The sequence below is a fragment of the Anastrepha obliqua genome, chromosome 4, assembly GCF_027943255.1.
Source record: "Anastrepha obliqua isolate idAnaObli1 chromosome 4, idAnaObli1_1.0, whole genome shotgun sequence".
In the NCBI taxonomy this organism is placed as follows: Eukaryota; Metazoa; Arthropoda; class Insecta; order Diptera; family Tephritidae; genus Anastrepha; species Anastrepha obliqua.
Genome location: NC_072895.1, coordinates 88088735 through 88111655, shown reverse-complemented (window position 1 = coordinate 88111655; position 22921 = coordinate 88088735). Strand labels below are relative to the sequence as shown.

At 32.1% G+C, this 22921-nt stretch overlaps 1 protein-coding gene across 1 annotated transcript in view; it reads left to right on the top strand.

Annotated features, from left to right (window-relative positions):
- Window positions 1-433: 433 nt before the first annotated feature.
- The window catches only part of LOC129246455 (putative transcriptional regulator cudA), a 60360-nt gene continuing 37872 nt past the window's right edge, over window positions 434-22921 (top strand). The window contains exon 1 of the mRNA XM_054885304.1: window positions 434-2021. Within this exon, the coding sequence (XP_054741279.1) occupies window positions 1721-2021 (301 nt within the window). The 5' untranslated portion in view covers window positions 434-1720. The remainder of the gene's footprint in view (window positions 2022-22921) is intronic.

Sequence of the window (22921 nt, the reverse complement as noted above, 5' to 3'; positions counted from 1 at the left end):
ACAAAATAAAACCGAAAATTTTTCCAAAGCAGCCAAGCGAAGGACAGCAAACAGTCAGCCAGCGATTGCAGAAAGCAAGCTACGCCGAAAACGGAGAGCGAGCAACCAGAAGAAGCAAGGCAGACGACGACGTGTGTTGGCGAAAAGTAAGAAGCCACAAAAAATAAAAAAAAAAATACAAAAAGAAACCAAAACGCAAAGACACAAAACGAATACACTGCCATAAAAAGGCGCATGAAGAAGTCAGTGTCGCACAAGAATAATAATAAAATGCACAACAACAACAACCACAACAAGAAAGAACACTTGTAAGCAGAAGCGTCACGTACTTGCCTACTCGTCTTAAGGATCAGCAGCCGACACGTAGAAATTGTACTCCGCTTCTTCGCCACCTTGCCTAGTCGCCTCTACTGGCGTCTGCTGCTTCCAGTAATATTCGCTGCTTATCAACAGACTGCTGACTTGTCTGCCGGCTGCGTCGACTTTAGCGCCACTGGCGTTTAAAACTTACATAAAAGTTAGATATCAGCATCCGACAGATACATTACCAACCACCACCCACTTGCTTGTCGATGCGCCAGAATATTTGCGGTGTTGTGCTTGGCTTGGCGTATGTGTCGTCATCCCGAAGGTGCGTCTGGCATTTCACTTAATTTTCTTTTTTCGTTCGTATTAACTATCGACATAACTGGTGCTGCTGCTGCTGCTGCTGCTGGTTGTAACTGTCTGCTCAAGGTCTGTTCAAGAATAAGTAAAAAACAACAACAGCCTGTCATAGACACAACAGTCAGCCATCATAAAAAAAGAAGAACGAACAGCTAAGCAAAATTGAACTGTACTAAGTTTAAATTCCTTTGGTGTCTGCTCTGTTTAAGAAAGCGGAGAGTGTATTGCATGTACAACAACAATACCCACTTGCAGCCAAATAAACTAAGAGCTGCTAGTAACAGAAATGGCAAATAAAAATAAATAGTTTTTCTTTTTGCTCGATTGCGTCTGCAGATACTCGCTTAATTGTGCCTCCCTGCGGGCTCATTTGTATGCGTGTACGCAGTTACGCCAGACAGTGAACAACAGCAACAATAAAAACAAGCGCTTAGCAGCTTACAGGCGCAAGCAGACAAACGACGAAGAGGATTTGGCCAACTGATGGGGGTTTTCGGCGAGAGAAATGTGTAAAAACGTTGAGAAGCAGGGAGGAGGAGCAAAGAGATTGCAAATATACAGCAAACTTTTACAAGTAGAATCACAGTAAATTTTGGCACAAAAGGTCAAGAAAGTGTGCGTGGAAAAAAAGAAGGATATTAAGGGACAAAAAAAAATATTAGCAAGAAAAACTAAACGAATGATAATAACTCGAAAACTAAAATGAAACTGCAATAAGAACGTAGGAAGCAGCGAGTTATTTGTTGAGCCAACCCATTAAAACAATTTAGAAACCCTGCACCTGCCAAAAAAAATAAAAAAATAAAAAAAGTGGAAACAAACTACATTTCACGCGCTCCATATTTTCTGCCAGTAGGCGGCACAAATGTAACAGAATATAAAATGGCCTTAAAATAAAGTTTCTCGTTTATTTTCAAAACAAATTTTAAAATCTCATTTAATTTCGCATAAAATCAAACCTTTTACACCTCACCTACAAAGAGTACTTGAAAAGTAACCAACGCATTACCTTCGCTTAACAATAAAAAAAGCGCTTAAATTACCAACAACATAAATGGATTTATATTGCTATCAGCCGACACCACCTGCCTCACTCATGGATTATCCCGTTGGACCGCATCAATTGCAAAACAGCAGCGGCGGCGGTATCAATAATACCAATGCCTACTTCAACAATATCTATACGAATGGCAGTAGCAACAACAATAATAATAGCAACAACAATAATAGCAGTAATCATTACAATCATCATAGTAATAGTGATAGTTCATCGGTAACGACAACCACAACAACAGCGACAAATTTTGGTGACTGTATTGGTCTGGAACGAGGATTCGATTTCTACAGTGACAGAGGTGAATATTGAAACATACCTACTACGTATACATAGTATTTGACAGAGATATTTTTGTGAAAGTTTTTATTAAGAAATTTTAGTGCATTTTTGATGCAAGACAAAAGAAGGAAAATTTGTTTGGAAATTGTTGAAAATTCACAAGTGAAAGAAAAACAAACGAAATGCACTTAAAAAATGAAAAGCAGTAGCAGTTGAATGCTTGGAATTAGCGTAATTGTGTTTGAATACATTTTTGAAGTAAGCAAGCCGACAAACGAAATGTAGATTTTCATGTTAAAAATTTATTGCGGCTACTATTAAGCGCATTTACTGCAATTGTGCTCGTGTGTTAGTAGTTGTGCGTTGCTTTTTGCAACTACACGTAAACAGCTGCAGTTTTTGCTTTGAATTGTGCACTGAGGGGCATATTGCGTTGGATAGCGGATTGTTAGCAGCATAAATGGATTTTCGAAAAAAAAAAATTAACAATTTTAAATATTTTCCTTATAAAAATTTATGGTTCCAAATTTTATACGCCAGAGACCTAAATCTGTTTACATGGATTTTCGCTAAAATAACTATGATATATTTTTGTATCTATAAGATACTTTTATATCTGCAAGATACTTTTGTTTATACTAGATACTTTTGTATCTACAAGATACTTTTATAACTGGAAGATACTTTTATAACTGCAAGATCATTTTTTAACTGTAAGACACTTTTGTATCTGCGAGATACTATTGTATGTACTAGGTACTGTTGTATCGACAAGAGAATTTTATAACAAGACACTTTTGTATCTGCGAGTTACTTTTGTATCTACCAAAAAGCGAATTTTATAACTGCAAGACACTTTTGCATCTATTAGATACTGTTGTATCTGCAAGATATTTTTATAAGTACAAGATACTTTTGTATTTACAAGATACTTTTGTATCTACAAGATAACTTTGTATCTGCAAGATACTTTTGTATCCACAGTATACTTATATAACTGCAAGATAGTTTTGTATCTTCAAGATATTTTTGTATCTACAATATAGTTTTGTGTGTGCAGGATACTTTTGTATCCACAGTATACTTTTACAACTGGACGATTCTCTTATAACTGCAATATACTTTTGTATCTATAAGATAGTTTTCCATCTACAAGATACTGTTGTATCTGCAAGATACTTTTATAACTCCAAAATACTTTTGTATCTCCAAGATACTTTTATAATTGTAAGATACTTTTGTATTTACAAGATACTTTTATAACTGCAAGATGCTTTTGCATCTACAAGATACCTTTATAACTGCAAGATACTCTTGTATCTGCAAGCTACTTTTATAACTGCAAGATACTTTTGCATCTATGAGATACCTTTATAACTCCAAAATACTTTTGTATCTCCAAGATACTTTTATACCTGCAAGATGCTTTTGTATCTATCATGATATAAGAAATACGAGCAGATAGTGTTGTGGAAAATATAGTTTTTTACTTCTATATATGCAAGTTGGCACAAAATTAATCATCCAATTTGTTTTTGAATAACTTTTTTTTTATTAAATACAAAAAAAAAAATATTTTCGAGTGATGGAAATCTTTATTTTAATCTTTACGCATTCCATTGCTTGTCTGCTTCACAAGTACCAAAAATTAATAATCTTCCGATAGCATGATTAATTTTGCGCCACCTTGTGTGCTAGTGTTAGACAATGAAAGTTGGCAATTCTGCTACAAATCACAAATTCTTTAAGAAATTCAATAAATTTTAGCGAATTAGATAAAATTTCGTACACTGTGCATACGAAGCCTTAACACTAAACCTACCGATATTTTATGTATTCCTATTCCTACCAAAGTGGGTCGAATGACCCGTCTTAAAAATATTATATACATTATTAAGATCACATATATTTCTCGGCAAAACAATTAGCAGAAGAGTAAATCTTGAAAAATACATTCGATGTATTTTTTAATAAAAGTCGTGAAGGCAAACGACGATTTAATAATGTTATTTCTAAGAACTTCTGACAAAAAGTTTAACCGTCCATGGTAGGTTTAGTGTTAAATCAGCTTTTGTTAGTGTGAAACTTTGAAAGTGCGATATAGTGAAGTTGAAAAATTTTCTTCTAGTTATTTTGTAGCTTTTCGCAAAAAAAAAATCTTAAGTAGTTCAATTAACTAACTTTTCTGTTATCATGCATTCATTCCGCTTGCCTGCGTATTTTCACAAATTTCTCAAAATAGTATCTTAAAGCTATCTTTCCTATTTAATTAAGCACATCTAATATTGAATATTCTATTGTTTATCTACTATCAAATTTAAACTTTTCGAAAAAGTAGCTTGAAGTTAGTTTTGTATGCTTACTAAATAATTTATATTTCTTGTATGAAAAAGTATTTTTATATATTTCGCCTGCAAAATCCGAATGAAGGCAAGCACATAGGAGTTACTTTACAGAGTAGTTTTTCGTAGTCACAGTGCATTTCGTTTGTGTTGGTAGTAATATTTTGGTTAATTTATCTGTTTAATTGAATCTAAAAATGCATTATTTTTTATCATTATTATTTACTCTATTCCCTATACCTAAGTTACAAGTATTGACTTCTTTCCGTAGTCCTTTAATTGGTTGACATTTTTTGTTCACAACTTTTTTTTGCGTTAAGCGCATAATTAGAAATTTCGATTGAAATTTTAATTAATTAAAACCTTCTACTTTTTGTAGTTTGTGTTATTGGTTACTTAGAAGGTCACCGTTCGGCATTCGCTGTATGAGTTGTACTTTTTTATTTCCATTATTTTTAAAATATTAATTTGAAAACAATTTGAGATAATCAGCAACTCACTGAATGCTTGCATTAATATTTTTAAATGCAAAGATTAATATTTATTGAACTTAATTGCACAAATTATTATTTCTCGAGCCAAACTGGAACCTGTTAGATGCCTTTTATATTCAGCTGAGTCAGGTTTTTACTAAATAACTGAACACATTTCGCTACCTATAAATAATTTAAAATGAATGAAGCGAAATTTTTGATAATTAGTCTTGCTAGTTTGACTGTCGAATTGGTGTACAAACTGGTTTGGTGATAAATTCTCGGTACTCAGTGGGGAGAAAAGAAATGCCAAAATGGCCTGGGAGTTAACGAGTTGATATTTAGCTGGTTTAAATAGATTTTAATTTGAATGTAGGCTGTGTTTTTGCTTGTACAGATATTAACAAGACACAAAAAATTTGTTCTTTTAACTCATTCGAAAAAATATTTGTGCTTCGGTTCGTCTATTCGACGAATGTAACATTTTTTCGCACTATTCTCGCTTTTAGCAAAAGCTTACGGTTTTATAAAATCTTTTCATGACATATTTTTGAAATGAAAATTTCACTATAGAAGTCTCGTGCGTGATATAAAAGTTTTGTTTAACAATTCATCCAAACGATTACAAGTTGAATTTTGCTTGAATAAATTTTGCTCAAAAATTGTGTTTTACAAAACGTCTGCTTATTTGTTGTCTACTCCGATGTGTTTGGATGAAAAAATACCTGTGGCACAATACATCCATTCAATGAATTCGAAATTTGTGCTTAGTAAGCATTTTCTTTCCTTTCTTCCATAGGAACAAATTTGTATTACCTTTCTTATGTGCTTTTTTATTGACTGTAGGCTAATGACGACAAAAAGTGCCAACTCAGTAGACTTTTGTTGTGTGATTTCATTTTTTAAAAGCTCCTGTGCTTGTACTTGTTGTATATACAATACAATGAAATACATACTTACAAACGTATCTCTTCCGCTTTACATAGCTGGCCTTTCTACTTCGTACCTCAGCTTACTTCTTTCAATTCTTAGCGCTCTAATCGACCTTGTTGCTAACTGCAAACAAATTTAATTGCATGGAAAATGTGCTGACACGCCTACTTTTGCCTCCATCTCAGATCACAATATTTGTACATACATAGAGTAGAAATAAAAAAAAAAATTAAATAAAAGTGAATAAATTTAAACGAAACTATTGTATTTTGTACCTCACTAACGGGTATATAGACTTTATTGTAATTTGCTATATTTGGGACAACATTCTTGCGCAAGCAATTGCCCAAAGTAATCACTGCTTTCGAATTCTTAAGCAAATGCCTTGAATTTAACTTCATTTTCCAGCTTTTACTTTAGCTGGCTTTGCGTTCCTTTTTCTTTTCCTTCCTAATTTCCGAATTTTCTTTATTCTACTCATTTCATTAATTTTTCTATTAACTACCCCTTTTTACCAGCATTTGCCACTGCTTTTGTGCCAACTATTTCACTAAGCGTCATTGCCTGATGGGGTCTTATCCTTCAATCAAATAATGCTTCGAAACATTTGTATGCAGACTTATTAGACTTCGCTACATTGGTTGGCTTTGGTTGTAGATATTTGGTTTTGGTTGTATTCACCGCCCCCTGTTGCACTACCTAACTAATGGTCTTTCCTCCCTTCTCGACCAGTGAGAAAAAAAATTCAATATTCATGATAAGTAAAAGTTCAGGGAGGGGGAGTTGGGCTTGACCATGCTAGCAGCTCTTATAGCATGCTTTGTTTGTGCTTTTACAAAATAAGAGCTCTTTTGGAGTTAGTGGAACTATGTTCCGTCTCCAGGACTTAAACTTTGTCTTCTTTTTTGTTGCTTAGTTGTTATTTTCTAAGCTCCCTACTTGTAATGAGTGATTTTTTAAGTCCCCGGCCCCATTCGTCTGCCTTTATCACTAACCTTTTATTACCTCCTTCTATCATTATCAATTCGTCGCATCTACTGCGGCTTTGTTGCTTATTACAAAATTCCAACATCAATTACCGCCGTCGTTGCAGACACATTTTAATTACGTGCAATATTTTATCGCTTCTTCGCGCTCTAACCAATTTTAGTTTAATTGGCGGTGTTGTTGCTTTTTTTTTGCATAATCTTCATCACTTTCTTCTAATTTGTCTTACACACAAACATTCCGCTTGTGCATACTCAAGTTTTCACTTCAAAAATCTCAACACTAAAAAGTATCTCTTGCCAGTGTTGCTCATACGCCATGCAGCTCAATTTGGTTTTTTGCTGATATTAATTTGTATACATCAAGTTTACATTTCTACTTGCAAACTTCTTGAATTCTGCGCATAAATAGAATTTAGTACAACTTTTTTGGTTTTACTACACTTGTTTTTATAATGAGTTAGGGAATTTGCTACAAGCGTCGAGGGACCCTCACACCGCGAACGAGGCTAGAGTGTATAAACAGGATAACCGAAACGCTTAATGCCGCCGGTTTTTATTTTTTCTTATTTATTTATTTATTTATTTACTTTAACCATTATTTCTGCTACTTACATATACACACACACACATACACTTAACTTGACTTTACTTTTGCCTTTCGTACTTTTCTTTGTCGGCGCTGGCTTTCGTCGTCGCTACATTTTAATTATAATTAATGAATTCGTTGCGGCAAAAGAGTTGGGTGTTGGTCGCTCGTTTGAGTGCAACACCTTCCTGCGCGCCTCTGTTGATGTTGTTGTTGCTGCTGTTGTTTTTATTACTATTATTCGGCTTTTCTATTCGCCTAACCACTAACTGCTGTTTGGCGTTTGCTTTTAGTTGGGTTTGGCTTGTGCGGCGCGTTTGCCTTGATTTTCTAGCCACTAACTCAAGTCGCGCTATCTTAAAGGATTTTCTCATGCACACTATGTACAAGTATATACGTATATATATGCATACAAGTGAATATATGCATGTACTTATAGTGGAGTATATAAAAATATGGTTGCGTATACGCCGTGCCGTCTTCTACATAGTCCATTCTTTCTTTTCATTTCACGTCGCTTTGCTTTCATCGTTGCTGGTGTTGTGTTGTGTACTTATTGTGGCCGTGTTTTTGCTCTCTAGTGACTGCTCATTTGCTTGTCTAGCGCGCAGCTCCCTCCCTTCTGCTACTTACCACTTCACGGCCTTTACTCGTACTCCTTCGCTTACCTGTTAATGACACTTTTTCTGCTCGTGAGCAGCCATTTTTATTGGTTGCACAGCTACGAGCTCAACACCCAAAGTAAAGTTTAGGCTATTGGGTGTGTTGTTGAGGCTCCAGTTGATTCTTGATTTTTTAGTATCGTTTAATTTTTGCTCGCATTCCCCTTTGTACTACTTCATCATCAATAACTTTGTTGAATGCAATTTTAAAGCGGCACTAACAACAACTGGCGGCAAAACAACTATGGAAAAGAGAACAACAATCACAACCGCCTTTATCGTTGTAAAATTAATGAACCTCTGTCAATGAAATGTCTAAAAAGTTTTTGCAATAATTTTTTATGAGCACAAAACTTTTGTGCAAATTTTCCTCTGTTGATTTTCGCGAATCAATGTGGTTTGGAAGTTCTACTCAAGCGTGTGAGTGGATGGTGGTTAGTGATAGAGTAAATATTTTGATTTTAATTTCTTTATGATGTCATGCGCATTTTAGTCATCAGGTCCTTTGAGTTGATCTTGATGGAAGATCAGCTTGAAGAAAAGAGAAAAATAGAAGAACAAAGAAAACGAAGCTGCGACTATAGGCAGTCTGACTTTACCACTACGCATTTAAGAGTAATGATGATAGGTAGTTCTGTCAATTCTAAAGCTGAGTTTTAGCAGTGTTTTCACATCGAAAAATATGTGAGCCTTTTGTGACTGCATGCCCTGGAGGCATTCCCAAAGTGGCCGAATAACAACGTAGGTTTTAGAAATGTCGCTAATTAACTTGTCCTTTGCTGTTGGAATCTTTTGCTTGCTTTACGCAATGGCTTCAGCTTTGCTGGTGTCCGATTTTCATGTGTTCAGAAGATATTGTAGAGTTTGTGTATTTCTGAGTTAAACCTTTACTAAGTTGAGGCGAGATTTCGAGCTGTACTCTCGTGTTATACGCTACCGTCGTGGTCGAGGTTTAAGTTACCTCGCTAGTTTGTGGGATACCATCATTGACCTAATATTTTAGCCAATAATGCCAAGAAGATTTTACTTTAAATTAAAAATAATTTAATTTCTCAATGATGAACATCAGTTTGGTATACCAGGTCTTCAATTCAAGGAAATTCTGATACATTTTGTGACCATAAAATTTACTAAGACATGTTTTTAATAATTTCTCGATGACGAAGCTTAATTTGGCCTGAAATTTTTTAGTTTTTGAGGCTAAATCTACTCGATATCGACTTGTGAATCAGGTTCATGGAATGGTTCATTAAATGGAAATTTTGATAGATTTTGTGCCTATAAAGCTGGCTAAAAAATGTGAGTCAACTTAATAATTTTAATGAATTTTATTAAACAAAATATATACCATTTAGATAGTCGGACTTTTGCCATTTTCTAGTAAATATGTACGTTATTCCATCAATATGGAATTTCTGAAGAAACACTTGCTGGAACACATTTTACACACCTTTATTGAATTGAATTTTACTCCACTATGAAATTTCGCTGAAGAGGAAAGTTCTGACAGCCTGAGGATGTAAGGCAGCACTGTATGGTTGATGTTACCAAACTTCTCAGCTAAGCTTTCTTAGTTACTGCCATGTCTGTCAAAAAACATAGTAATCCGGCGTTGTGATGATGGAATAGGTCTCCTTCCTGTTGATCAACTCTGATCGCTTTACCTGGATTGCTTAGTTTAATCTCATGAATTGTTGGCAGTAGGTGGCAGAATCAATCGTCTGCTAAAACGATAAACTATTGCTTTGCAATCTGAAAGCATTCTTTCCAATCTGATCAATCAAAGCATTATCTTCCCTAACGTTAATTCCGGAAGAGGCTTAACTGCCAATTGAGACACTTCAAGTCGCTTCCTCCAGTTTCTTTTTTGTATATTTTTGGCGTGTGTGATCCGTTTTTGCTACTTTGAAGCTCTTAAAATATCTAAAATAATGGCGAATGTGTACAAAATGTTTGGCCGATCTGCGCCTCCTTTGCCTTTGGTATTTGTTAACGCAATGGTTCAAATGTTAAAGAGAAAAACTGGAGCGTTTTTCTCTCGTTGGTTTGTCACTGCTAGCCGAGGTGCGGCGTCTATATGAAGGAATGTCTGTCAATTGCCGAAAGTACACAACCGAATGCGTACAAATAAAATGGATTTAATTTAATTCTGTTATTTAATGAAGCAAAAAACTGTAAGAAATAAGCTTGGAAGAGTTGAATATAAATTGCGGCTGAGCTCCTGTAAGGTTGCACAGTATTGTGGCCACAATTTGCTTGCCCATCAAAATAGGAAAAATATAAATAAAATATTAACATTTGAAGCCCACAAAAATATATTTTTCACACATTTCTTCTGTGCTTTCAAATATTTTAATTTACTTTTACAATGGAAGTAAGAAAATTTGCCAATGCAAAGATACATACAGATGTACCCTGAAAAGTCATAAAAATATTTACAAATAAAACCTGTCTTCCATAAAATTTCCTCAGCTATTTGGAAAAACACAAAAAAAAATAAAGATAAACAAATAAAAAACGTCAGCCACTTTTCAACTCTTATCAGCAAACTACAAAGCATAATTTTGTACCCGCAAGTTTTGCAAATTTATTTTATTTTATTGTCTGTGTTTTGTGTTTTTTTTTTTTTTGGTATTCCATATGCGCATAAATTTTTTATTCCTGCTGGTTGCTTTCTAAGCTTTCTTTAACTGGCTTCTTTTTGTGCTCATAAATTGCCATGAAAAAATTTGCATATTTGCCACTGTCACTGTGACAGCTGTAAAATGGAATATGTGCATGCAAATGTGTATGTATGTATATTTGTATATTTGTCTATTATAAGAAGCTTCGATTTGTGGCTACTCAATGAATGTATGAATTTAGCTACACAGTTTAGTAGTAGTCGTCAAGGCACAACCGATAAAATGAGTTTCTTTGGGCTTCGTTTATATGCCCATAGACGTTTGTTACATATGTATAAGTGTGTGTGTGTGTGCGTATAAGAACTACCATATGAAGGTAGTGTAGGAGTGTGGGAAAAGAAAAATCTGTAAAATTTGTGCAACTAAAGTATTTGGCATTCGATACTTTTTTCAGTATCACAAATGGCGGTAAAAAATGTGGATCAAATGAGTAGAACTGGCTTATTTAGATTGGAAAGTAAATAGTAAAACACTCAGCAGCAAATATTGGGATGTGCGAATAGAGATGTTTCGAAACCAAACCTTTTTGTTAAAATAAATAAAAAAATAAAAAATAAAATCCATCAGTGAAAAATAAATATCTGAATTAAATTATAACTTTTTTAGGCAGCCTGCCATCGAATAATAAAAATTGAATGATAAACATTTTGTAAGCACACAAACTTAGGCGCTCAATGAAAGGCTTTTGCACTGGCTTGAATTCACAAATAATATACTTGAGTGCCAGTGTTGCCATGTATGTGGTTTTTTTTTTTGTAAGAAAGGAGAGAATTTAATTTTCTTTAAATGAATGCGGCATGGCATGGCTTTAATTATTTTCCAATTTTTTTTATGGATAGTGTTGCCATCAATTTGTTGTTATATTTAACTTGAAAAGATTTTTTCAAACAGAGTTGCCATTAATGCGTTAGATTTATCGTGAAAAAATTAAAATTTTAATTATATCACCAGCTCGATTTCAAAATCAATATTTCCCAGTGTTCCCATGCAATTTTTTTCAATATAATTTTCTAAATTTTCCAAATAAATTTAATGAATAATAATTTTTTTAGTAAATGCTGCTACATTCATGGCATCTGATCACTTTCTTCTATACAATTTTATTTTGTAAATGTTTTACGACACGCATTTAAACCTTTTATTGAATCTTATTTATAGGAAGAGTTGCCATCATTTCATTAAATTTATCTCGAAAAAATTTGAAATTTTAATTATACTTATATTATGTGTGTCCAGTTATAGGATTTTGCGCCAATTTAATTTCAAAATCAATATTTTCCAGTGTTGCCATGTAATTTTTGTTTCAAAATATAATTTTCTATATTTGCTACATTCATGGCATCTGCTCACTTTCTTCTATATAATATTATTTTTAAAGATTCTATGATGTGCATTTGATGCTTTTATTGAATCTTTTAAAGACAGAGTTGCCATCATATCGTTAAATTTATCTCGAAAAAAAAGAAATTTAAATTATACTTGTATTATACTATTATGTAGGTCAGTCATAGGATATTGCACCAGCTCTATTTCAAAATTAATATTCCCTAGGGTTACCATGCATTTTTTGTTTTCAAATTGTTGGTGAAAAATATCACCATCTTATATTATTTTTTAACAAATGCTGCTTTATTCAAATCAGTTGATGAATTTGTTGAATGATTTATTATATTTTATGTACAGGGTTGCTATCAGTTTTTTTGTTTTTTATTTGACTTGAAAGGAATTTAAAATTTTAATACACTTAGTGATGTGTATCCTCATAAAAACTTTTATACAAGCCTTAACTGAAAGTAGTATTTGCTGGTATTGCCATGTATCTTCAAAAGAAAGAGCAGTTAAAAAAAAAAAACAAAAAACAATATTTTCGCAAGACATATAATTACTTTCGGTAAATATTCAATGCCTTTTGAGCTTTGGTATAATTTTTTACGTTTTTTTTATGGACAGAGCTGCCAACTTTTAGTTCAGTTTAAATTTAAAAAGATAATAGGAGTGTCAGATAGTCATGAAATGAACACTGAATTATGGGCGTATAAGTATTGTGAAAAAAATCTTTAAATCTTTAAGGATTTTATCGAAAATTCTATATATGTATGTACATATGTTTGGCAATACTGTAGGGTAGCTTTAAACTTAGTTTTCGAAAAATTGTGTTAAAAATTCTATTAAAAAGTCTATACAAGTGGAAACAATTTTGTAGTATGCCGACTAATTGTTTGCAATAATTTCCGAGAATAGGGTTGCCAATTATTTTTTAAATTTCCAAAAAATGCCGAAAATTATGGTACAAGAAATCGTTTAAAGCCGAAATATTGTGTGCTAGCGCTCAATTAAATTATTACATATATGTATGTATATGTATGTAACACCTCATAATTTGATTAAATGTATTTCAAGGAAATAAATATAAATATAAACATTTCTCCAAATACTTGAATGCCTGACTTCGCCTCACAGCTACTTTATGTAAGAACTGTATTCAAACCATATTAATACTTACTTATATGTAGGCTCTGTGGTAAATAATTTCGATTTCTGTTCGAATGAGAATATCTTTGTGCCTAAAGCCTTTTGAATTACTTACACATGCGTGACCAATGCAGGGCATCTGGAAATGTGCGGCGTATACACAAATAATTTCTTTTCTCTACTTATTTTCTATTGTATTATATTTTCTGTGGGATATTTTAATGTGCACATGTTTTCGGACGTCCTGATTGCGCGTATGTCACCACCCGCTGTTTGTTAGCTCCGAAGACATTAAGCAAAAAATAAATAAATAAATACATAGAAAAATATGTATATGCCATTAAAATTGGAAAGCCATTCATCTTCGCAGACAAATTGACTATTAATTCCCGAAACATAAATGTTTTCCTCCATTCAAATACATTTCGCGTAATGCTAATGTCATTGGCAATGCTGATTTTTGTGAAATTTCCTCATTTCTAAATATAAATTAAATATATTTTGCGCAAATTCACTTTCGATTTAACAGCTTCACAAATTTAACTCGTATGTTCCATTTGTAGGGCTATATGTAAGTGGAAAAAATATCAGCTCACTCAGAAATAATAGAGTATTGAAAAATATTGCGCCTAAATGTAGGTGTGACTTTGTGCGGATTTACTTGGATTTAAGTGGAGAGCGTCGGAGCGCGAAATAGCTGACATTCATGAATAGCTGGCAAACTTAGAATCTGTAACCGTCTACGGCAATTTGCTGTTTATAGAGTGACGAAGCGACTTCACAACGTTGGTAATTTGTGGAGAACTTGACCTAACCTAGCCTCACCTAGCCTAACCTAACCTAACTGACTATTTAAGCGTAATTTTGTTTTTGATTTCCCACCGAGGCATTGTAAAACCAACTGAAGGCCTTCAAGCGCCTAAAATCACTCGCTTCAGCTTTGAGCTCTCTCAAAAACAAATTATCAATAATTTTTTTGCTATGATTTTCGTTATCGAATTCAGACTTTTAATAGTTTAGCACCTTTTAAAATATACATTTCAGTTTTTCAAGATTTATTTTTCACGCTATGCGCCAAAAAAAATCCCTTAACTTGTGCCAATTGATTTTACAATGCAGAAGTATTATTGGTTTTACGTCTCTAATTAGTCCTATTTTCATTTATTGTTTTTTTTTGGGTCACTTTTCCTGCTAATTTTCCACTTCTGCACACATTTTCTTTATTCTCTAATGCAATGTATTTATGCATTTTTTGGTATTCATGATGACGCCAAAATCTCTGCACCCATACGAAAAAAAGGATAAGCCATATCGAATACGAACACTCATCTATTCATAGAACTATTCAAGGTGCCTTTTGTTGCACTGAAAGGCAAGCAACTCCTTGCCCTGCCTTTGCGTTTACTCACCCTCTTCATCTGCCCTCTGACCCGTTGCTCTTTTCTTATTGATTTTCTTCCATTCCTCATGCTCTTCTGCAATCTACCTGCCAGCCCAGCCGTTAGTCATGTGTTTCCAATCTGTTGTCGGCATGGCATTTTGCACAAATGCGGCTTGTTGCGTTGCTTGTTGCCTACCTGCTAAGGCAGCTTGCATCCCTTGCTTATAATCTTCAAGAATATTTTGTATTTTACACTACTTCAAAAGTATTTATTTAATTTTGAACTGCTGATTTCAGCTGCTCATCTGCTCTTGGTTCTTGTCTGCCAGGCATATTTTTATATTTTTCTACTGCAAGCATAGATTTATGACGCTGACAGCAACAAAAAGTAGACACGAACTGCACTCAGGCTCACCGTAAACAGCGGCAAGCCATTGCCTCGGTGCAAACTACACATTTATTGTCTAACTGCACAGGCCGCTCTGTGTAGCCATCACTTCGTCTACCTCCTTCTCTCTCTGTCTCTCTGTCGTTTCTTCAACTCGTACTTAAGTTTGTACCCGCAATAACAGAATTTGTAGTGCATTCGTTTGACTATGGCACTGCATTTCATTTTCAATTCTCAGAGTACTGTGTAACAAATATACAAACATGGCACCATACACACATACACGCACACAAAAATAGTACAAGGAAACAGATTTTCTTTATACGAGCAAGTAGAAAAAAAAAAACGAAGCCAGAAGTGCAACATGAAATCATTTACTCTGCTCTGATCTACAGACTTTGACAGTGGCTGTCAATTCAACTTTCCTATTTAACTTTGTATTTCATTGTCAATTCTTCAACTGAGTGGCTTACTCACATACAAACAAAATAATATAAAATAAAAAACTGAAAAAAATTATTGTACTGAGCTATCTTTTGTGACTATGCAATCCATATTTCATATGCATTTATTTATGTATATGTGTACATGATACCTATTCCCTTATATATGAAAGCAGTCGAAAAGTAGTCAGCCGCATATGCACTCATGAAAGTCCATATCTTAGTTTGTATGTACTTTTATATGCATGTAACTCGCTTTGCCCGCGGTAGAAGCCTCACTAGCAACAAACGAAAAAAAATTTCGTTGTCTGAAATCACTGGCAGACTGTCTCAACTAATAAAATGTGAATGAAATAGCGTGATGTGACACATACACATACAAATGTGTGTACTATGTACAGGATTTTAATGGCAGTTTAGCTCAGAAATTTGAGCTATAGGTATGTCGATTTCTCCTTTATTTATTGTAGCTCGGATTGTGTGTGGCAGGAAAATCCTTTTACTGATAATTCCATGAGGCATGCACAATTGGACACATTTGACCCGACTGAAAATAGATATGCTATGTTTTTTTTATATTTTTTATTTTATTTGAATTTTTTTAATTCTATCATATCACATTTTATGTAATTTTTTTTTATTTATTTAATGTGTTTATATACTTTACTTATTCCATCTAATTTTGTATATTTTTTCCTATTTTTATTTATAATTTACTTTATATTATTTTTTATATTTTTTATTTTATTCGCTTTTATGTGAATGTTTTTTTTTAATTTTATGTAATGTATATTTTTTTATTTATTATTTATTTATTTATTTTTTATATATTCTTCTTACTTCTATTCATTTAATAGTTTTTCTATTTTTATTTATTATTTATTAATTTTATTTTTATTTTTTATTTTTAATTTTTTTTGTATTACTTATCTTTTTTATTTATGCCAATTTGAATTCTATTTTTTTTTCTATGCTATTTTTTACTTTGTTCTTTTTTAATAATTTTTGTTTTCTATGCTATTTTTTATTTTTTCTTTTTTATTGTATTTAAATGCATTAATTTTTTTCGATGCTATATTATTTTTTATTTTTTTCTTTTTTTATTATATTTAAATTTATTAGTTTTTCTTTTATTCTGTTTTTGATTTTTTTCTCTTTTTATTGTATTTAAAAAATTGTTTCTATCCTTTTTAAGTTTTTCTTTTTTTATTGTATTTAAAATTAATTTATTTTTATTTTTTTCTTTGTTTTAATGTCAAAACTCCCAGTGTATTTCTGCCATGCAAAAAGCTCTTCATAGAAAAAAAAGAAAAATAACTTCTGCCGTTCGGAGTCGGCTTGAAACTGTAGGTCCTTCCATTTGTGGAACAACATCAAGACGCACGCCACAAATAGGAGGATGAGCTCGGCCACCTAAAAACGGGTGGTACGCGCCAATTATATATATATATATATATATATAATATGCATATGTATATATATATTTATTTGAATTCACTTAGTTTAGTTTAATACAATTTACATTAATTTAAATCTGTTTATTATATTTTCTTTCTTACTTTATTTAATTTTTTTATTTTTCCTTTTTTAGTATGTGTAATTTTTTAAATTTAATTTGTTTTGTTATTTCATTTTATTTTTTACCTTTTTTTAATATTTTGGTTTTGTTTTCTTTATTTTATTCATTTTTATTTATTTTATTGCACTGTATTTTTGTAATTGTGTTTTATTTAATTGATTTAATATAATTTAATTTGGTTTATTTTATTTTTTCTTATTTTATTTAATTTTTACTCCAATTTGTAGTTTATGTTTTATATTTATTTGTTTGATTTATTTATTTTACTTTATTTTTTTTATTCTATTTTCTGATTTTATTTAATGATCTTTTATTTTATTTTATTTTTACTTTTTTATTCTGTGTAAGTTTTTGAATTTAATTTGCTTTGTTATTTAATTTTATTTTTTTCACTTTTTTGAATATTTTAGTTTTGTTTTCTTGATTTGCTTTGTTTCATTCATTTTTTTTTTATTGCATTGTTTTGTGTTTTAATTGTAATTTATTTTAATTGGTTTAATTTGGTTTATTTTATTTGACTTTTTTATTGAATTTATACTTTAATTTGTAGTTTATGTTTTATATTTATTTGTTTATTTTTTTTATTTATTTTAATTTAATCATCTATATTTTTTAATTTTATTTAAGTATATTTAATTGTTTTATTTGTATTTTATTTTGTTTCAATCTTGTTTCAATTTTGGCTTATTATTTTATTTCTTTTTTAAATAATATAATTTCCTTTAATCTATTTTGAATAATTTTTTTTATCTGTTTTTCATATCATTTTATTTTATTTTAGTTTATGTTATTTTAGTTTATTTTATTTTATTTTTTTTTATAATCTTATTTATTTAATTTTTTTTATATTTTTTTTTATTTTATTTTATTTTGTTTTATTTTATTTTGTTTATTATATGTTTTTTCTTTAATTTATCAATTTTTTTTGTAATATTTAATTTCATTTTTTTTGTTGCATTTCATTTGAAATTGTTTCCTTTGGTTCATGAATTATTTTGCATCACGCGACAATCCAACTTCATTATCAGCCGATATGTGTGCTTTCTGTTGTCCGCCCGCCTCTCTCACATACATAGTATTGTTTTCTTTGTTGCTTTGTAACACCCTCCCGTTGCATTAACGTGCAATTAAAGTCAGCGTGCAGCCTGAAGAGCCAGCCACACATACAGCCACTCAGCAATCGCTACATGCACACATGCACCTACACTCGCACTCATATTTATTGCGAGACAAACCGCCAGCAAGCACGCAAGGGCACCAGCACGTTTCCTTTTTCGGCTACAACAATGTGTGCATTTTATTTTGCTTTGCAACTCCCTGCATATCTTTCCCTCTCTTTGTTACTCTCTGCACCGCTGCCGCTTCAATTTTCTTTGCTGTCTTCCATCCAAATGCGCTCAGCTGACATTCGTATTTATCGGGGGTATTCATGCCCATTAAGCCATGCAAACCCCGTAAATTTACGGTCTTTTTAAGAAGTTATTCAAATCGGTATGAGAAATCTGTTATACAAATTCCGTTGGTTCCAGCGACGTTTCCAGCGCTTAAATTTATACGTTCAGCTGAATACCCTTATTGTACCTCAGTGTGATAATTTTCTTACTTCAATATAATTTGCTTCAATTTGCCTGACATTGCGCTGCATTGTCTGGCTGTTTGGCTGGCTGGCTGACTGTGGCTTGATGCCGTGTTGAATGGGCATTATATTTATTTAGTGTTTGATGCTTTCGTATTTGTTTTTGGGAAATTGGAAATTTGTACTACTTCAATGAAGGTTCTTCATATGCAAGGTTTTATTAGCGTTGGCAGCATAAATTGTCATAATGAAAATTTATTGACTGCTCACAAATTAAATGAGGCGTTTTGTAATGTGTTGTGCGAGTAATTAAATACGCTGAATATTTTTGCCACTTGCGCTCCTCCTCCTATTTGCTGTTATTGGATATTAAAGCGATAAATCCTTTGTAATCAAGATTAATTAAATTCTATGAAATCAACTAGCAAAACGTATACATATTTTGTGTTAATGGTGCAGGGGTTTGTAATGTTTGCAAATAAAGAGTAAGAGGCATAAATAAATACTACTTTAGTGTAATAACTTTGAATAGGGCTTCAAGTTAGTCACAGACACTTTGCATACCCAGCTGTTCCACTAACAGAGAAAAGCGCTGAATCTTCCACAAAGTAAAGCCAAGCTCATTTTTTATCCTAAATTTCTGCTGAAGCGACAGTCATAGCTAAATTAGTAGCACTACTGTGATTAATAATTTGAATTCATGCAAAAACAAAAAAAAATCGCCTCAAAATCATCGAATTCCTTCATGCAAATCAAATTTAAATGCCAATTTCAAAGCAGCAACAACATATTGCAACTCAATTAGTTACACACACACACGCGCACAAACCTACAGTTGCTTCCTGTATTCCTATAACATTAATTGTTTTTGTTGTTTTTCGTTTTATCTTTTTTATTTCGTACTTTTGATTCTCGTCTTCCGCTGCTTTCGAGCGGCAGCTACTTGTTATTCAGTTCGTTTGCCAGACATCGAGTAAAGAAACATTGTCATTCTGGTGTCGTAGTGGTGCTATTTGCGTGTGTTATTGTTGTTGTTACATATACACACACACACACGCATACGTATGTATATGTCGCTTTCATATGCATATGGTTGTTGCTGTTGCACATACTTAGATTTGGAAATGGAAATTTTATTTTTAGTTTGACACCATTTAGAATGCGTTTGGCTGCCTGCCGGTCGCAAGTGTGTGATTTAATGTTGTTGCTTTTGCTGTTGTCTCCAACTATTTATGTGGTTATTTCTTGTGTCTACCAAGAATTTGAATTGACTGTAATTTGCTGCAACGCAAAATTATACTTTCCATGTTTTGTTGCTCATTTACGTTTGGTCTCATTTAAAGCAATTTTTTTTATAAACGAATTTTTTTCTTGATTCTAATTTTTTGTTTTGCTATTTTTAGAAAAAAGTTGTATGCGTAAATTTCTGAGTTGTAAAAAATATTGATACTTTTTAGTTGTGCGCTACCTCAACATCTTTCGAATTATGTGGCACTTTGGGGAAGTATAGAAATACTTTTTAGAAATACGAAAAATAAGGATTTTTTTCTAAGTCCCCTGAAAAAAGTCTCGTTGTGGAATTTACAATATAATAAAGTACCAATAAAAATGTTCCATAGATATAGCGAAATGATTTTGAGCATGAAAGCCTCCGAAATATATTGACGGTGAAAGTCCTATCAGCAAAAGCCTCTATATCACGAAGTGGCGACTCAAAAGTCTCTACATGGCGAATTCTGAATGTGTTGACGCTTAGAGTCCAGTTAGTAAAAAAACTCCATATCACGAATTGTTGTGTGCTGCGTGTTCATTGTCATTTTTGTTTTTGTTTTTTTTTTTGAATTGGTGAATTGTAGATTTTTAATGACGTAAATGCACTCGAAGGTTCTACTCTTTTCAGCCGATTGGCCAAAGAACTGTTTATCACATTTTGATGAGTTATTTCGCAGTGAGTCCAGTGAGCATAGAATCTACTGCTCAATGTGATGGGCAAAAAGTGCGCTAAAGAGTCTATATCCTGGCGGGAAAAAGTAAAAATAAAATATGTGTTTTTTAATAATGTATTGCCTTTGTATTTTTTGTTTTTGTTTACTCGATAGCGTCTAATCGCTTACGTTGGAGAAGCCTTGTGAGGGCACTTTGTATATCTCAGCTTATTTAATTATTTCTTGATTTTGAAAATATTTGTCACATATTATTTTGATTTTTTTTGGTGTGTTCTAAACCAGTTGCAGTTTAATTTTAGAAAGCGTCAATTGTATTTCAGAATAGTCAATTGAGTTTTAGAAAGCGTAAATTGGATTTGAACAAACACGAAATTGTGTTATTAAATAAAGAGTTATTAAATTTCAGAGGATAAGATGGCTTAGACACGTGTTGAGAATGCCCACTCGAAAGGCAGTTGAATTACACCCGAAGAAGAGGACGCCCTCCAAAGATGGCTCGAAGACATTGAAGATGTCCTTGCAAAGCTGAACGTGCGACGGTGGAAGGAAGTAGCCTTTGATAGAGACGAGTGGCGAAAATTTGTTAATGAAGCAATGATTCACCAAGTCCTATGATGCTAAGAAGAAGAAGAAACTGGATTTGAGAATAATCAGCTGAATTTTAGAAAGGGCAAATTGTATCTCGGAAAGCGTCAATTGGATTTTAGAAAGCGTAAATTATAGTTTAGGAAAGTAAGTTGAATTTCAGAATAGCCAATTGGATTTTAGAATGCTTAATTGAATATTAGAAAGCATTAATTGGACTCTAAGTTAGATCTTAGAATAGTGAATTGGAATTTAGAAAACGTGAATTGAAATTTAGAAGGATGAATTAGCTTTTGGAAAGCGTCAATAGGATTTCAGAATAGCCAATTGGATTTTAGGAAGCGTCAATAGGATTTTAGAATACTTAATTGAATTTTAAAAAGCTGTCCAATTAAAGCTAAGTTAGATTTTAGAATAGTCAATTGAAATTTAGAAAACGTAAATTTGATTTTAAAAAGCGTAAGTTAGATTTTAGAACAGTCAATTGAAATTTAGAAAGCGTAAATTGAAATTTAGAATGATGAGTTAGATTTTAGAAAGCGTCAAAAGGATTTTAGAATAGGCAATTGGAATTAGAAAAGCTTAAATTCGAAGCGTCAATTGAATTTTAAACTACTCGATTGAATTTTAGAAGGTGTAAATTAAATTTTAGAAAGCATAAATTGGATTGGAAAATTGGAAAATCTAATTGGAAATGCAGTAATACCAATACGCACATACTTTATTTTCAATCTATTATATAATTTTTTTCCACCCCCCAAAAGTATTTTCAGTAGCTCTGTCTTAAAAATTCTAGTGATTTTACAAACTTGTGCTTGCTAGAAAATAGTATTTTTATTATTATTACTTTTTTTTAATATTTTATTTTCAATTTATACTTTTTTTCGCCAGCCAATAGTATCTTAGGTAACGCGATCTTAAAAATTCTACGAAATTCTAGTAATTTTCTAAACGTGTGCCTGCTGGAAAATCGTATTTTTTTACTAAGTTTTTTATTAATTTTTTTATTAAATTTTTTATTAATTTTTTTATACATTTTTTTATGAATTTTTTTATTAAGTTTTTTATTAATTTTTTTATTAATTTTTTATATATATATATTTTTTTTATTTTCAATTTGTTTATCTCAATTTGTTATTTTCCCACAAACCAAAAGTGTCTTCAGTATGCGCTCTAAAAAACTTGAAAATATTTCGGCGTTTAAAAATTCTTCAACGCTTAAAAATTCTTCAACGCTTAAAAATTCTTCAGCCTAATCTAATCAAACCTTTTAAGAATCAAGGTCGGCCTTATATTATATATTAAAAATGCATATATCAAATTAGTATGCTGCTCTACAACAAGAAAAGACAAAAAACAAGTAACTAGTCGGAAAAAATGTAGTTAAAAAAGCCGTTCAAAGGTTATAACTAAGTTTGATACATCGAAAAAATTCACATAAATTAAATATTAAAAGCAGCACGCAACCAAATGCTTTGGAAAACAACCAAAACACACAGAAGTCTTATGCAAATTCCACATCAACAGCAACAAAAATTTTAGCTGTGGATTTATTGAATTTCATGTATGGCTATTTTGGTTTTGTGTGCGCTTCGATCAAATGTCATTCAACCGCCTGGCCGCGCGACGTTTCGCGGAATCGGCCACTACATAAAATATTTTTATGTGCTTTATTTTTTTCGTTAGAGCTGAGCTTAGCAAAAAATGTGTTTATTTTCGTGATTTCAAATTTTAATTTTACGTATTTTCAAATTCCCCACACAATCGGTTTTAGTTGTTTTGGCTGCTTTTTTGGTAATTTGTTGCATTTCAAATTCATTTCGAAGTATTTATTTATGTGTGTGTGTGTTTTTTTTTATTGAATTTTTTACTGTTAGCGG